This window comes from Pelophylax lessonae (assembly GCF_965119305.1).
Source record: "Pelophylax lessonae genome assembly, chromosome: 3".
In the NCBI taxonomy this organism is placed as follows: Eukaryota; Metazoa; Chordata; class Amphibia; order Anura; family Ranidae; genus Pelophylax; species Pelophylax lessonae.
The window spans coordinates 160,234,993-160,251,696 of NC_138770.1; the positions used below are offsets into that span (position 1 = coordinate 160,234,993).

Genomic DNA, 16,704 nt, shown 5'->3' on the forward strand with positions numbered 1-16,704 from the left:
ATTATGAAAAACGATTAGAATAGTATTTTACATTTTAGAATGGGGTGCCTTGAGATTTTCTATAATTTTAAAGGGTACCTTGACTGAAAAAAGGTTGAGGAACACTGCTGTATACATATTTTCAGAAATGCACATAGTAATAGTTATTCATGTCTTTGCAGAGATCTACGCTTTAATCGAATCAAGGATATTCAGCCTGGTGCATTTAAGCATCTGAAGAATCTGAACACTCTGTAAGTTGATTTTCATTTTTTACAACCTGTTTTAATTCCCTGTTTTGATTTTCTTTATACCTTTTATTTATTAAAAATGTTTCCTGACTTATTCTATACTGCCTATTCAGCAGTGTTTTGGAAAGTGATTAAAATGTAACCTCACCTTTTGGCAGTTACGCTTTAATCATTTCTGCCGATGCAGGAATGCAGTAGTTCCTCCCACTGGCTTGTTCTGGAAGGAATAACAGTGTGCAGAGGAGGAGCAGGTATGAGTCCCGGTTCACATTTGTGCGATGCGGGAACACTGCGAATATGCAGCGGGATCCCGCATCGCAACCGCACCTCTAGCAGTTCACACTGCCATATGCGATACGCAAGGGGTGTCAATTAAGAGTTAACAACACCCCCAGTTGCGATTGCATATCGCAGTGCAATCTGCAAGTTCGCACAGAATCGGATCGCACTAGTGTGAACCACCAAGCGATCCGATTCTGCTGCGGATAACAAAAAGCCTCATGTGCGTGTTTATTGCGGATGCGATGTGATTTCAGCCATATAAAGTGTTTGGCTGAAATTCCCACCGCACATGAGATGGCATGTAATTTAGGAGCAGTGCGCTCCGAATTACATGCGATCTCCACAATCCAGCACTTAAACACACATGGAAGTGTCAGATACCGGCAGCTGCTGCAGATCAATAACATGGCAAAGCCTATCTCCATGTTTACCTTCACTTTAAATAGTTTGTTTGGTAACTATATCCTTAATTGCCGTGGCCACTGTCAGCACTGTATACTGTAAACAATTTGAAGCATAAGTCCCGGTTCACACTAGGGCGACCTGTGAGGCGACCTGGTCGCCTCACAGGTCGCCGCAGGTCGCCTCCCATAGGGAAGCTGCGGACCCGTTCTAATAGGAGCGACACAAGTCGCTCCGACCTAGAAAAAGGGTCCGGAGCTTCTTTGGGGCGACCAGGAGGCGACCGCCATAGACTTCAATGTTGTGAAGTCCGTGGCGGCCGCTCCGAGGTCGCGGCGCGCTGCTCGCACCGCGATCTCGGAGGTCGCCCCTGGAAGTAGCGTTGCGGTAGTGTGAATGGGGGCTTAGCTACATATAGTAGGCAGCTCTGTGTTCAAGCAGTGCCATGGGGAATTTCTGTCTGCTGCCAGAACAAAATCATGTCGGGCTAAGCACTACCCAGCCATTCACACAGCAAGCCGTTTATTTTTTTGAATGGATACAGGGCTTCCTTTGATTGGCTGAGGTGGGGAGGCGTGTGGATGATGTCACAATCTTTACCTCAGCCAATTAGAGGAAGCATTATATTTGTTGATACCATCACAAGACTTTCTTTGAATAGCTGAACAGCGCTGCCTGAACACAGCACTGTATACTGTATGTACAACCCCGATTTCAAAAAAGTTGGGCCGCTGCGTAAAATCTGCATAAACATGGGACAACATTGCTCTCCCAAAACTCTAGCAACTGGACTCCTCAGTTCTCAGACATTTACAGAGCGTTGTAATAAAATGCCATAGTAAACATGGCCCTGTCCCAACTTTTCTGAGATGTGTTGCTGCCATCAATTTCAAAATTAACCTATTTTTTTTCTTAGTATGGTGCATTTTCTATTGTGAATAAAATATAGGTTTATGAGATTTGCAAATCATTCCATTCTGTTTTTATGCAGATTTCACACCGCGTCCCAACTTTTTTGGAATTCGGATTGTAGCTAATGCTACATATAGTTTATACAGTGCTGGCAGCAGATCAGTGCTGTATAAACTGTATGAAGCATTAGCTACAATCCGAATTTTAAACAACTTGGGAAGCTTGGTAATATCTACATAAAAAGAAATAGTTCATTTGGGCTAGCTCGGTCCAAACTAACTATTTAAAATGAAAAGTAAATATGGAGTCAGGCTTTAACACGTGGGACACCAAAGCAGATAAGTATAGCATCTTGTTTTACAGAATAGTTTTTTTTTTTTTTTTTTTAATTTTTATCCTAGTTCAGCCTTTCTCAACCTTTTTAACAAGGAGGGACCCTTGAAATAGTTTTCAGGTCTTGGGGAACCTCTGTAGGAACCATTTTTTTGGGGATTATGGTTAAAATGCTCCTTGCTTTAGTGGTCAGTGAGAAGAATGCCCCACTTACAGATGACTAATGCTGCTAGAGCTACCAAGTTGTGTTGGACCTAAAACTATTGAGACACCATCGAAATGGAAGGTCAATCAGCCACAGCTTAAGGAACCCCTAGATACCTCTGGAGGAATCCAAGGGTTTCCCTGCTTGAGAATGGTTGCCCTAGAGGGACAGGGTTACCTTGAAACAACAGGAATGTGTATTTTTTTTTTTTTTGTAAACTGTACTTTTTGTCCCACTCCTTGTGGAATGTGAATACTACAGGGAGAAAATATGTACCACCTAAAGGTATTTTCAAAAGTAAGGATTTTTAACAATTCAAAGCTGAACTTGTGAAAAGTTGATAAACTCATGTCAAGTATCCTCCAACTTAAAAACCCCATGGGGGAAGACATGAAACATAACACATTCATTCTGGGCATTCACATCCAAGTATTCTGTAGAGACAGCATGGGACAAAATAATAACCGTTTATGAAATATGTTTTTTTTTTTTTTTTCATGAGATGTGCCTAGTAAGCAGATCTCCACATGAAAGGTTCTTTCTGAAAGGGAAGAATGGGTTTTGCCAAAAGATATTACTCCCTTTATTCTCAAGCTAAAATAAATCTCACTCATAACTAAGATATGTAAACATTGCTTATCAGAAATGGGCAAGCCAGCGTTTTTTCTGGATCTGTTCCTGGAATGGGGATTGCAGGCTGTGTGAGATCTTTGAGTGTGTATATTAAGCTTGATAAGAACTTTAGTTGTATACCTGTTTTCTGAAGAATGTGTTAAAAATTAAACATTTTTTTACAAATCAGGATTTCAGTTTAGTTTGTGCAGCGGTCATGGCTTAAGCCTGGATTCACACTATTGCGAACACAGATATCGCATGTGATTCACCCAGCATTACTGTGCAGTTCACATGTGATGTCTGTGCAATGCGATTTCAGCCATACAATTGTATGGCTGAACTCGTATTGGATTCACACAAAAAAGGTGCAGGAATTGGATCGCATGTGTGTTCACACTCCGAATTCACAGTTTGCACTGCGATCTTCAAACCATTCTGGGGGTGTCATTAACTTTGTATTGACACCCACAGCGGTTCGCAGAGGGCAGTGTGAACTGCCTGCGTCAGAGATGCAATGCAGAAAACCGCACTAGAATCGTGCAGGTTCCCGCATTACAGTAGTGTAAACCCAGCTAAAGTGGTTTTTGATTTTTAGCAAAAAGTAAAAGAACCCCCTTCAGCATATAAAGGGGGCAATTTTGTCTTTGGACTTTTGCAGATCTTCTGTCTGGAGTGACAACTCAGGGCTGTCAGGGTGCTCTGAGCTGCTGGGCATTCACTCAGTGCAGATCTACCTTAAGAGATCATCTTTCTTGATGACAAAGACAAATGGTTATAGATGTGTCACCGTTTGTATGAGCAGATCATTGTCTTAAGAGCAAGCTCCACCGGTGCCGTCAATATTTAGGGAATTCCATTTACATACTGGGAGTCAAAACCCACTGAAATCTGTTGTAGCTGAAATCCAATTTATAGGGTTAAAGACCCCCCCAGGTCCCTGCTGTGCTGTACTTACCTTTGTGGGTGATGAACTGCGAGCGCACGTGTAGTAGCCCGGGGATTTGAAATCTCAGCTGTTCTACCCCTTCTTTTCTGCAGGGCTTACAGGACAGAGTCAGAGTGATCTTTGTGTCGGAGCTCACCAACCAGAATCACTCTTATCCATCCTGGAAGCCCTGCAAAAAGAAGGGGGAGAAGAGCGAGGATATCAAACCCCCTGACTACTTGACCACTACACCTGTTGTGTGGGCACCGGTTGCTCATCACCCATGGAGGCAAGTACAGCAGGGAACAAGGAGGTGGGCAGGGTGTAGGTTGTCAGTTCACCTTTTCATTTTTTCTGAAAAAACGAACTAACCCAATTAAGCTTTTTAGAAATGTGTGAAAAGAGTAGTCTGAGAAACAAAGCAATAGGATATATATATATATATATATGTATATATATATGTATATGTATATATATATATATATATATGTATATATATATATATAATACATTTGCAAACCCAGTAATTACCCTGTAACAGTAGCTGTGATGACATTACTGTGTTTCAAATAGATATTGGCAGGACCCAGCAGGTCACACCCACTTTAGACTGCCTGTAAAAAAGTACAGGAGGGGGTGGAGACAAGACCAGTCACCCTGTACAAGGAGAGAAAGTAGCAGTGACCAGTCTTTCTTACAGGAAGCTCTTGTGTGAAAAATGTTCACTCTGGTATACTGCCCAGATCTGAAAGAATAAAATTACAAAAAGCTCACAAAGCTTTAAAGTCTCGTTCACACCTGAGAGTTTTTCTGCTTGAAGCTTGTAGCTCTAAAACGCTCAACAAGCCAAATTCCATTAATTTCAATGGCCCCTGTTCACAAGTAAGCATTCTGTCACCTGAAGCAAAACGCCTGTTGCTCAAAAAAGTACATGAGCTTCTTTTTGGCAGATTACAAGTGTTTTTGGCCCCACAGACTTTAATAGAAATGCCTGACTAAAGCGTTTTACTATTTTCTGCTCAAATAGTAGCTCTCCACCCCTAATATCCTCCACCTCACCTCCCCCCAGTTCTTTCTATTAGCTAAACAAAAATGCCTGAATGTGTAAAACGATTGTAATACACTTCTAAAATGCTTTAAGAACGCTGCAAAAACACTTTTAAAAAAAATGCCAAAAAAAACACTAGTAAATCACTACGCTCAGGTGTGAATAGAGCCTAAAGCAAAACTTAAGGCATTTAACAAAAGACTGCAGGCAGGCAGGCCATTGCAGAAGCACGTAATGTTTATTCTACCTTCCTGCTCGCAGTCTTCTGCAGAGTGTAAACTGAGCTGCACATGCGTAGCTCAGCTTGCATCGCTGGCACGGTCCCTGTGTGCTGGAATGACTTGACTCTTGCACATGCACAGGAATTATGTTATCCTGTGCCAGCCAATGTAGATGCCTGAAGACCGGCACCCAAGGAAAAGATAACAGCGCCAGTGATGGACCCGGACCATTAGAAGGTAAGTTTAGTGTCATTAGTTCCGCTTTAAGTCAGAATGCCTCTTGCATTCAGATCATATTTGCTAACCGGAATACGGGTAACACTGTAAAACAAACAACCTTGTCTGGACTTAATAAAGATGGCTGCCATCCCATAAACTGGAAGCGTCGGCGTGACGTCAGCACATAGGCCCCTGCCAACTCTTTTCATGTGCACATACGTCCTCAGGGGATACATGCATTTATATAGCATATTTTTGGTGAGTGCAAAGAAAGTGGAAGTGCAGTGTGTCGCCGTTTTCATTTTCACGTGGTGGAGCATTTTTTTCAGCTTTGGAGGATCATTGAACTTAATTTCTCTTTCGTTCATCGATGGACACAGTGCTCTTTAAATCATAACTACTAGGTTATATTGCCTCCTCCAGGAGTAGGACTAGTCAGAACAAAAAGCACCTGACTACGCCCATTGGCCGTTCACAGCTTGGTATATAACCCTGCTTTCTGCTTTATATAATCAGTTTTATTCTGTCTAGTCAGGAATAAGGACCTAGGCTTCCGGCTGCGATCTCTGGTCCTAGCAATATTTTCTCCCTCTTTACATCTTTTTTGTTTTTTTCTCTTGGGAGATCTACAATCAACTACTCCCAAACGTTTTGGTTGGCCGCTTCTTCGGCTACCATCTCTAGATGGATCAGACAGACAGTGACTCATGGCCTATTCCATTAAAGGACAGGTTCCACCTTTCCCTGTCAAGGAGCAATCTACTCGGGCGCTGAGTGCTTCTTGGGCCTTCCACTTGTGGCCACTTGGTCATCGGTGCATAACTTCACAAAATTCTATAAGGTAGATACTTTGGCATAGATGCTTCTTTTGGCCGCAAAGTTTTGCAGGCTTCTGTTTAGGAGGGGCTGTTCCCACTTGAGGGGTGTTTTTCTTTAAACTTTTTTTTTTTTTCAGATGGGGCTCCTGTGACCCGGTTAAGGGCAGTTATGTTTAGCCTTGGGTTAATTTCCCCACCCCTCATTTTCCTTTTGGCACTGCTTTTGGACCTCCCAGTAGTTATGATTTATGGAGCGCTGTGTCCGTCGATAAATGAAAGAGAAAATGGGATTTTACCGTAAAATCCATTACTCAGAGTTCATCAATGGACACAGCACCCACTCCTCTATGGAGTTCTGATACCTGTAATACTGCTTGCTACTAAACTGATTACCTAGAGCAGAGAGGGGGGTTATTTACCAAGCTGAGGATGGCCCATGGGCATAGCCAGGTGTTTTTTTGTTCTGTCTAGTCCTACTCCTGGAGGAAGTAATATAACCCAGTAGTTATGATTTATGGAGCGCTGTGACCATCCATGGATTTTACGGTAAGTACCAAAATGCCATTATTTGTTGGACTTCATCCATTGACTTTTTGTTTATATTATTCTTATTGCACTGGGTTGTATGTATATTTTGAGTGCTACACTTTTAGTTGTTTGAGTTCTTTCTTCAAGTATACAGTAAACCCCCGTTAGATCGCGGTTCAGTTTTCGCAGTCCCGGTATTTGGTGTTTTTTTCTGTAAGACCTATTAATATTATTTTACTCATTAAATCATTGTTAATTAAGTATTTTTGTGTTTTCCATTGCTCTTGCTCTGTCTCTCAGTATCTTGTATGTGTTTAAATGTTTTCTATTGTTTTAAAAGTGTGTTTAAAGACCTTAAAATGCTTTTAAAAGTACAGTGAAAGTTATAAAAACATGCCTACAGTGTATTTAAATAGGGTATTTCTATTTCGCGGATTTTCACTTATTGTGGGTGGGTCTGGAACGTAACCCCCACGATGGAGGGGAGTTTACTGTAGATGTACCAGGGTCCCTTGGTTGGCTATCACATTAATTCTGGTTGGGTAGTTTAATGGGAGAGCTAAGCTGTCCTTGTAAAATTCCCATGGCTTGGCACTGACATGGTGAATATAGGGGATACTGTGCTAAATTCCTTGTGTTGTTTTTGCAGGCTTCTTAACAACAACCAAATCAAAAGGATACCCAGTGGAGCATTTCAAGATTTAGAAAACCTCAAGTATCTGTAAGTGACCATTCTTCAATTGTTCCTTCTACTGCCCTAGGTGTTAATATGTTAATATATATATATATATATATATATATATATATATATATATATATATATATATATATATATATATATATATATATATATTATGTATTCATTATCCTATTTCCAGTTATTCAGTATGTATGTATATGTGTGTGTGTGTGTGTGTGTGTGTGTGTATATATATATATATATATATATATATATATATATATATATATATATTAATCATCCCATTTCCAGTTATCCAGTGTGTGTGTGTGTATATATAATCATCTTAAATAACACCAATGTATGCAACCTTTTTTGATACTTTGCTTCTATATATGCTTTGTAAATATAGTGTATATGTACAGGAGAGCAGCCTGTACATTCTTTGTTTTATAGAAGACTCTCCTTGGAAATAGAGGTAGTCATAGACCTTCATTTAAAAAACCTCCTCTCCATGCAACAAATGGCACAACTTCAAGTAACTCAAGTAAAGTGTATTTAAATTTGTTGCAAAACTGTATCAGACAGAATTTTGTCTCAGACACAGTACTTACAACTTGGACACAATCCTCTCCAACACGGAGGAGGTCTTAAATATTTCCACTCTTATCACCAACATGGTGGTATTTCTGGCAGCTGAATGTAAAAGTGTCAAACATAGGAACTATGTGAATTTGTTGCTTGTTTGAATTGGTAAATTGTTGCGCAGCTCATATGAATTATTTGCAGAACATTCTGATATGGCTATAAAGCCAGAAGAACGCTGCAAATGCTTTATTGAATCGCTCCCTCTGTTTTCTGCTTTATGTAGTGATCTGATATATTCCTTAATGAGTCAGACCCTTAGTTCTGCAAACAGCAAAGCTCATGTTCCCTGCTGATTGAAGAGTATTGGACCTCGGACACAGGGCATGGGGCCTTCGCCTGCAAGTTAAACGCCTCACGAGGTTGCATACGTCCGGGTCTTGGCCTGAGTCACAGCATTCCTTCTGGCCGACAGCCCCCAATTTTGGTGGTGAGGGGTTCTGTCAGAAATGGTGCCTGCCCGTTTCTGTGGTATGAACGTTGTCACACATTGTGGCATTTTTGGTTGCTATTTACCTCTGCTCGCAGGGTATCGGAACTGGTGGCGTTATCCTGTCGTATCCCCTACTTCAGCCCTCAAAATTTCCACCAATTAATTGAAGGCGAGCGGATCCGGTCGGCTAGCTCGGGCGGGTTGTGGGTCTCCTTGGCTCAGACAAGCCGCAAAAGCCACCTCTCCAGTCATCTCTACGGAGGGCTCTGTGTGCCGCGCTGCACGCCGGGAAGTGTAGTTTCCAGCGCAGCCCCACGGATTCACTTCTCACTGACATGCTGGACAGGAGGCGGCAAATGAGATGCATGTGCCAGGACAGTTAGGAGAAGGAAGAAGAGTCCAGTAGTGAGAGCGTGGTCTTCGGGGAATAGCCTACTGGCGAAAAGTGAGACCCGAGAGGTCGGGGAGACCATCAGAGAGAGAGAGGCACAAGTCCCAGAATGTAAGTTTACAGGGATGGTGGGCGTAGGCTGCCCACTTACTGAATCACACTCCTACCTACCTTTTTCAGAAGAGAAGTGGAGCATAGTGCAGCCACCCATAGTACCCTATCAGAACTTCGCTCACTGAGATCACAGCAATGTAAGGCAGGCTCTGATTACCAGCAATTACTGCACTGAGTGTTCAGATTCTTGTCTCTATACTGTAAGGATGTACAGACAGTTGGGCCTAATCACTCACTAATCATAGTGCTGTTAGGCCCCATTAACACCTAGGATTTTAAGCGCAAAATGCATAGGGCCCATTAATTTAAGTAGCTCATGGAGCTTTTGCCACATTCAGTTTTGGTTGTTTTTTTTTACACCACTCATGCATGTCAGCTTGCAGTGTTTGGGACGGCATTACCAACGAATGGTGCAACAAATGTGATGTGTTTTTTTTTTTTTTTTTTTGCACTTTTTATAAATGTGTGAAGAAATACACAATTTTGCATGCATTTACAAAACGTGCAGGTGTGAGTGGAGCCTTGTGGATCGGTTTGGTGCAAACCCAGAAAAAAGGTATCGCTCCTGCCCAGTCACCTAGCGTAGTGCACCTCTTAACTCTGCAGTCTATACGTAGTGCACCGCTCAAACCTGCACTCCGTACACTCTGTACATAGGGCATATTTACTTAACAAGGCAATAATGATGTATGCAGTGCCTAAAGCAGTCAATTTATATTTTATTCTTGCTTTATTTACCACAGTCAGATCAATGAAATATGCTTTATGATAATATTGTTAATTTTTATTTTTGTAACTTCATTCATTCTGCATAAAACATTTAACATTGTCATTTAATGTGATAATTTAGAAGGGCATGTTTAAAGGTGGGATTAGGGGTGGGGCAGGGTAAGGGTTAAGTGGGGCAACTTGTGGCGAGTAAATCTTAAGGCCCGGCTAGTAGCTCAGGACTTGAAATTTTGAGCCTTGCCCTACTTGGTTGTCCACAAAGATAAGGTGGTCCTTCGTCCACGCCCGTGATTCCTACCAAAGGTTGTCTTCCATTTGAATGAAGACATTGTGTTGCCTTCCCTGTGTCCCAGGCCCTCTCATGCCAAAGAATTTGCATTGCATGCCTTGGATGTGGTTTGGGCGATTCGAGTGTATCTGGCAGCCACAGAGTCTTTTCAGAGGTCAGACTCCTTGTTTGTGATCACGGACAGACAGATCAGAGAGACAGTGACTCAGGCCTATTCTATCAAGGGTCAAGTTCCTCCTTTCCCTTTAACCGCACACTCCACTCGGGTGCTTAGTGTTTCTTGAGCCTTCCGTCACCAGGCGTCAGTGGCGCAGGTTTGCAAGGCGGCCACTTGGTCTTCATTGCACACTTTTTCAAAACTCTACAAAGTGGATGGTATCTGCGGATGCTGCTTTTGGCCGCAAGGTTTTGCAGGCTGCTGTTTAGAGGGTCTGTTCCCTCTTCGGGGGGTGTATTTTTCAGGTTGGGCTCCAGTTGTTTTTTTTGTTGAGCTCCTGTTACCTGGTTGGCTATTGTTTAGCCTTGTGGTTTTTTTTTTTTTGCCCCACCTCTCATGTTTTGGCACTCCTTGGGGCTTTTCCTATGGTTCTGAATATGGAGCGCTGCGTCCATCAATGAGCAAAAGAGAAAATAGGATTTTTGCACTTACAGTGAAATCCATTTCTCTGTGTTAATTGACGGACACAGCACCCACCCCTCTATGGAGTTTTTATACTTCTGATACTGCTTGTTACTAAACTCAAGACCTACAGCAGAGAGTGGTATGTATACCAGCTAGGACTGCCAATAGGGGTAGCCCAGTGTTTTTTTTCTGCTTAGTGTCCTACTCCTGTGAGGGCGATATAACCCTGCGATTCTGAATATGGAGCTCTGTGTCCGTCAATGAACTCAGAGAAATGGATTTTACGGTAAGTAAAAAAATTATATTATTTTATTTTTATTAATATGTTACAGGTAATATGTTATGAAAAGGGATCAGTAAATGGATGAGCAGTAACATAATATAGACGTGCCGGTCTATATTACGAGAAGTTGACGGTCTTTTGACGGCCTTTTAACGTATGTTTGACCGGCATTTCGACCTCCCACAGCGTTTTTTACCAGGCCGATTAAGTCACTACCGAGTTTTGCAATGTTTCAGAAGTTCCCATGATGATAAGGGAAAAGGCTATTTACGCGCTGTGTGCGTGCGTCAGCTCCCCGCCTACTGAGAGAGCCCAATCACAGAATGTAACGCATATAGGACGGAGGAGCCACAAGACTGTGACGTCCTACCATGGCCATTTTGAGGTTATGTGGTGAGCCATGGTCATTACAGATATTTAACCGCTTGCCGATCGTGCAAAACAACGTACCTGTACTGATTGGCCACAGGGGGATCCAATCATTGGGTCTGGCGGCAGCGATGTCCTCCGGGCACCCACGATCGCTCCCCATGGAGACAGAACAGCAGTCTGCCATTGTAAATACAGCAGACCTCTGTTCTGTCAGTAATGAACACAGGGATCCTGTGTTCCTCTTTAGGAACACAGGTCTCTGTGTTCGTTCTGCAAGCCCACCCCCCAGTTAGAAAGCACCCCCTAGGGACACATTTAACCCTTTAATCGCCCATGGTGTTAACCGCTTCCCTGCCAGTGTCATTATTACAGTAACAGTGCATATTTTTAGCACTGTAGTAATGTCACTGGTCCTCCCGAAAGTGTCAAAAATGTCAAGTGTCCACTCAATGTCCGCCGCAATGTTGCAGTCCCGCTAAAAATTGCTGATCGCCGCCATTACCGGTAAAAAAAACTAAAAAAAAAAATTACAAAAATCTTTCTCCTGGTTTGTAGATGTGATCACTTTTGCGCAAACCAGTCAATATATACTTTTTGGGATTTTTTTTTTTTACCAAAAATATGTAGCAGAATACATATTGGCCTAAAATGATGAAAAAAATCTGATCTTTTTTTTTTTTATTGGCACTCTGACCTGGAGGGTGAACAGCTCTCCTGCCCTTTATCTGTGATGCCTCTTTGGATGTGGCTCCCCCAGTGGCTCGACTCCCTTTTTTGGCAGTGGTCCTATGGTGCGTTTTTTGGCTCATATGCTTGTCTCTGCGGACCAGACCTCTAAAAAGGCCTTGATTGATCTTCCCCTTCAAGGAGATTGCTTGTCTGAAGCTGCCATGGATGACATCATAAAAGGTCCCACAGGGAGAAGAGTACCTTTCTTTCGCAGGCTACTAAGGGCAAAGAACCTTGTCGTAGACATGGGCATTCCTTTTCAGCTCATAAGACGTTTTTGTGTCCCTCAAGGTCGACTGACAGAGGCTGGAAGCCTTTCAGGGCCTCCTCTGGAGGATCCAAACTAATCTGGTCTGGCAAGCCAAGAGCAGGCTTCTCCAAACCTGCCGACAAGGCTGCTTCAGCATGAAGGTGTGCCCTCACCCGTATTGGGGGTGGGGGCACGTCTTTGCTGGTTTCCGGATCCGTGGACTTCCCTGGTGCAAGACAAGTGGGTCCACAAAGTAATTTGGTGTGACTACAAGATCGAGTTTCGCTCTTGTCCCCTGCAAGGTTCTTTCCTCCTAACTTGTGCCTGTTCCCAGGCCACTTACAGGGTCTGTTTGAGGCGGTACAAAACCTGTTTACACATCCCAGGAAGGAAGGCAAAGTGCGTCCAATCCTGGACCTCAAGGCTCTGAACTGCTTTGTGCGGGTGCAGAAGTTCAGAATGGAGTCCATTCGCACAGTGGTGGCATCCCTGCGTCAGGGGGATTTCCTCGCCTCTATCAACATCAAGGATGCTTACCTTCACATTCCAACCAGCACTTCCTCTGCTTTGCCGTGGGAGAGGAGCATTATCATTTTGTAGCGTTACCCTTTGGTCTCGCCTCTGCTTCTCAGATCTTCACAAAAGTGTTAACCCACGGTGCTTTGGTACGCCAACGGGGGATTGCGGTACTGGGCTACTTGGACCTATCTCCTCCTGCGAGCGGAGTCTCCTTCTGCTCTGGTGGAAAACCTGGAGATCACAATACGAACTTTGAGGGAGTTCGGCTGGATTGTGAATTGTCTGCCCTTGTTTCGTCTACAAAGCTGGACTATCTGGGCCTTAGCCAGAGTGCTCCTTCCTCTGGGCAAACTCCAGAAATTGCAGGCTGCAATTTGTTTCCTGCTTTTCAACAGATGGTCATTCCTCCGGATTTGCATGCAGGTGCTGGGCCTGAGGGTGTCTACCTTTTTGAGGCAGTTCCGTTTGCACAGTTCCATACGAGGTCCCTGTAATGGAACTGCGACCCCACAATGTGCTTGCGTGCTTTCATCAGAATACCGCTTCTTTTCGTCTTGAGCATAGATATCAGACATGATTTCAAAGCTAGTCTGTAGTTCCAGTCCCCCAATGTACCCACACAGTACCCCAAACAGATTGTCCCGAACAGAGCATTACTCATCCAGCCAACCTCTGTCTCTCTCGCAGAACATACCTGCCGCTGGGGAGAAGCGTGGACTGGCCCTTCTCCCTGGAGTTCTTTCATTCGCTGGAGAGAAGACAGGGTGGCTGGGCTCACTTTGTCATGCTGTTGGGGATCTGGGCCAACTGCCCAGCATTCCTGGGGTATACAGGTGGAGACTGCAGTCCCATCCCATTTCTCAGGAAAGCCATTCTTTGTTAGTTGGGGGCCGAGGCCAGCAGCAATCTGCTCTGTTGCCAGCTCTTCTGCTGGGTTGGTGTCATCATTCTGGGGCGCCATCTGCTGCTAGGAAGGGGAGTCAGCTGCTCCATCTTCCTTACCCTCATCTGGCTGTTGGGACAACCTTTTTCTGGTACCGTTTCCCAGGTGCACAGATCCTGGCCGGGGCGGGGAAAGACAGTTTCCTCCGCTCAGAATGACTGTTGGGTAGGGAAGACAGCAACCTCCTCTCCCTTCTTCCCCTGGATCCTGATCTGCTGCTGGGGAGTAACCGCCACCTTCTCACCCTGGGCCCCCGGAATGGCCTCAGGTGTGGGTGCAGGTGAGCAAAGCACATTGTTACTGTGCCACATTGCCGACTCTTCAGCCAGGATTTCCGGACTGTCAGCTGATACTTCTGGATATTCCCAGGAAAAGGGAGCCTGGCCCTGGTGCTGAACAGAGTCTAGCAGCCGTCTGTAAATCCAGCTCCCATTCCTGAACGGCCAGAAACGTCATATATTCTGTGCCCAGAACACTTCTGAGATGTTCAGGATCTCTTCTCTGTAATCCATAATTTCCTTAAAACCGCCACTCCAGATCGCTTCCAAAGTTAAGGTCCCCTGACAGCTTCCCGTACAACAGTCCCAAGCCGCCGTAGTCAAAGCCTTCCGTTGGGCTATCATCTCCAATCCATGGGGATGCTTGGGATACATGCCACCGGAGGGCTCTATAGCTCTGTTCCAAATGCATCTCTGCCCAGCCCAGCTTACTTAACTCAGCTGTCTGCTCCTTGTGTGGTTTATCTCCCAAAAATAGCACCTGTAATCCATATTGTGGCCAGTACCTTTCCTGGATGGAGGGGAGGATTTTTCGCTGGTGTCACTGCTCACGGGCTAGCGTTTCCTTCCAGAGCACCAAGCGAATTGAATCATACCATCCTAGCAGGACCTGCTCTAACACTGGTCCCCTGTGCTGTATCCGCATCTCTCGCAACCTCCTTCTGAATTCCTCTTCCATGGCAGCTGGTGTCTGTACCTCTCCATTTCCGCTATCCGGACCTAGTGGAGGTTTGGATGTCCCAGACTGCAGGAAGCATCCCACCATTTGCCACCAATGTAACAGAACTGCAACCCCCAATGTGCTTGTGTGCTTCCGTCAGAATAACGCTTCCTTCAGTCTTCAACATAGATATCATATATTCTAGCTGCCCCCATACAAAACTAACCGAGAATAGCTTGTATAAGATCTGGAATATTGAACAAACTCACACCGAATATTTACCCCACTAGGTCAGGTGCCTGATTACATTAGCATATGCAAATGAAATTGTGTACAGAAATATACTTAACGACCAACAACCAATACAAACCATATTCTACTTTCCCACTAGCAACTAATAGATGACAGTGATTTAATTTAACTTGAGCTAATTAACTAGCAGACTTGCCATCATTGAGCTCATGAAGTACAATACACATTATTATAAGTATAAACCCATACCCACAGCAGACAATAGGTGAGTTAGTAAAACAATCAACAATGTGTGGAAGACAGGTGGTTGAGCTGATGACATTAGCATCTGCCATAAGTCTGAATGTGCGGAGCAGTCTCCTATTGGCAAAAGGCAGCTTGGCCTCCAACATGGATCCCAGGCCTAGAGTCCCAGAGTCTGTGTGTCCTGGGGAGATGTGGACCTGAATCCAAAGCAACATTACTCCAAGGGTCCCCCAGCACACAGCCCACAAAGAGCAGTGTTCCCTCACAGCCAGAGCCCATAATCAGTAGGCAAGAGGCTAGCCTGGGCAGTCCCCTCCAAAAGCCCCTGTCCTGAGTGAGTTTGTCACAGTCCCTGCAAAGGGAGATTCTGACAAATGGGACAAGACTCCGCAGTCTCTTGACAATCAGATCAGTTAGTCGGGGAACAAAGGAGTCCTTGATATGGTGGCTTTGTTCTCCTGCGCCTTGGCTGGGCAAATCCTTCCTCCCCTTGTATTGGACAGTGGTCACCATGGATGCCAGCCTGTCCAACTGGGGGGTATTCTGCTCAGGGTTATGGGCACTGGGAGAGTCCAGACTACTGATCAATGTCTTGGAACTCCGAGCAATCAGACTGTGTCTGGACCATTGGACAGATCGTCGCCAGGGTTGCCCAGTGCGCATTCAACTGGACAATGCCACGGCAGTGGCTTATGTCAATCACCAAGGGGGCACAAAAAGTGGCGGCTCTGGAGATAGCCAGCATTCTAAGGTGGGCAGAGTGGTTTGTTCCAGCCCTCTCCGCCATACACATTCCCAGGGTGGAAAACTGGCAGGCGGATTACCTCAGTTGGCAGGCGTTGGACCAAGGGGAGTGGTCCCTTCATCTGGAGGGGTTTCATCAGTTGTGTCTCTGGTGGGGCACCACTGAGGTGGATCTGTTGGCATCTCAGCTCAACAGAAAGGTGCAGAGGTTTGTGGCTCGGTCAAGGTATCCTCTGGCGGACGCCATAGACGAGCTGGTGGCCCCATGGGGTCAATATTGTCTGATTTACGCCTTCCCTCCTCTCAAGCTTCTGCCAAGACTTCTACACAGGATTGAGGCAGAAGGTTATTCCGGTCATCTTAGTGGCTCCAGACTGGCCTTGCCAGGCTTGGTACGCCGATCTGGTGCGGCTGGTCGCCAACGTTCCTTGGAAGCTTCCATTCAGGGAGGATGTGCTGTCCTAAGGACTATTCTTCCATCCTGCTTTATAGTCACCGGGTTGACTGGTGAACGCCAGGTGCTGAATGATCGGGGTTTATCTTAGTCGGTAATTCCTACACTGTTAAAAGCTAGGAAATCTACTTCTAGGAGGATCTGCCATCTTATGTGGAAAGACGTACATTGCGTGATGTGAGTCTCTTGGGGTTTATTCTGGCTCCTTCTCGGTGGCTCGGATGTTGACCTTCAATGGGGGGTTGAACAGAAATTGGTCTTGCGTACCATCAAGGGCCAGGTGTCGGCTTTGGTGGTCTTCTTTCAACCACCTTTGACCACACACTACCTGGT

The 16,704-nt window shown here is 44.7% G+C and overlaps 1 protein-coding gene across 2 annotated transcripts in view; it reads left to right on the plus strand.

Annotated features, from left to right (window-relative positions):
- Window positions 1–16,704, plus strand: part of PXDN (peroxidasin) — a 292,748-nt gene that overhangs the window by 137,082 nt on the left and 138,962 nt on the right. For both annotated transcript variants that reach the window (XM_082249023.1, XM_082249024.1), the window contains exons 2-3: window positions 162–233; window positions 7,388–7,459. In XM_082249023.1, coding sequence (XP_082105149.1) covers window positions 162–233; window positions 7,388–7,459 — 144 coding nt within the window. The remainder of the gene's footprint in view (window positions 1–161; window positions 234–7,387; window positions 7,460–16,704) is intronic.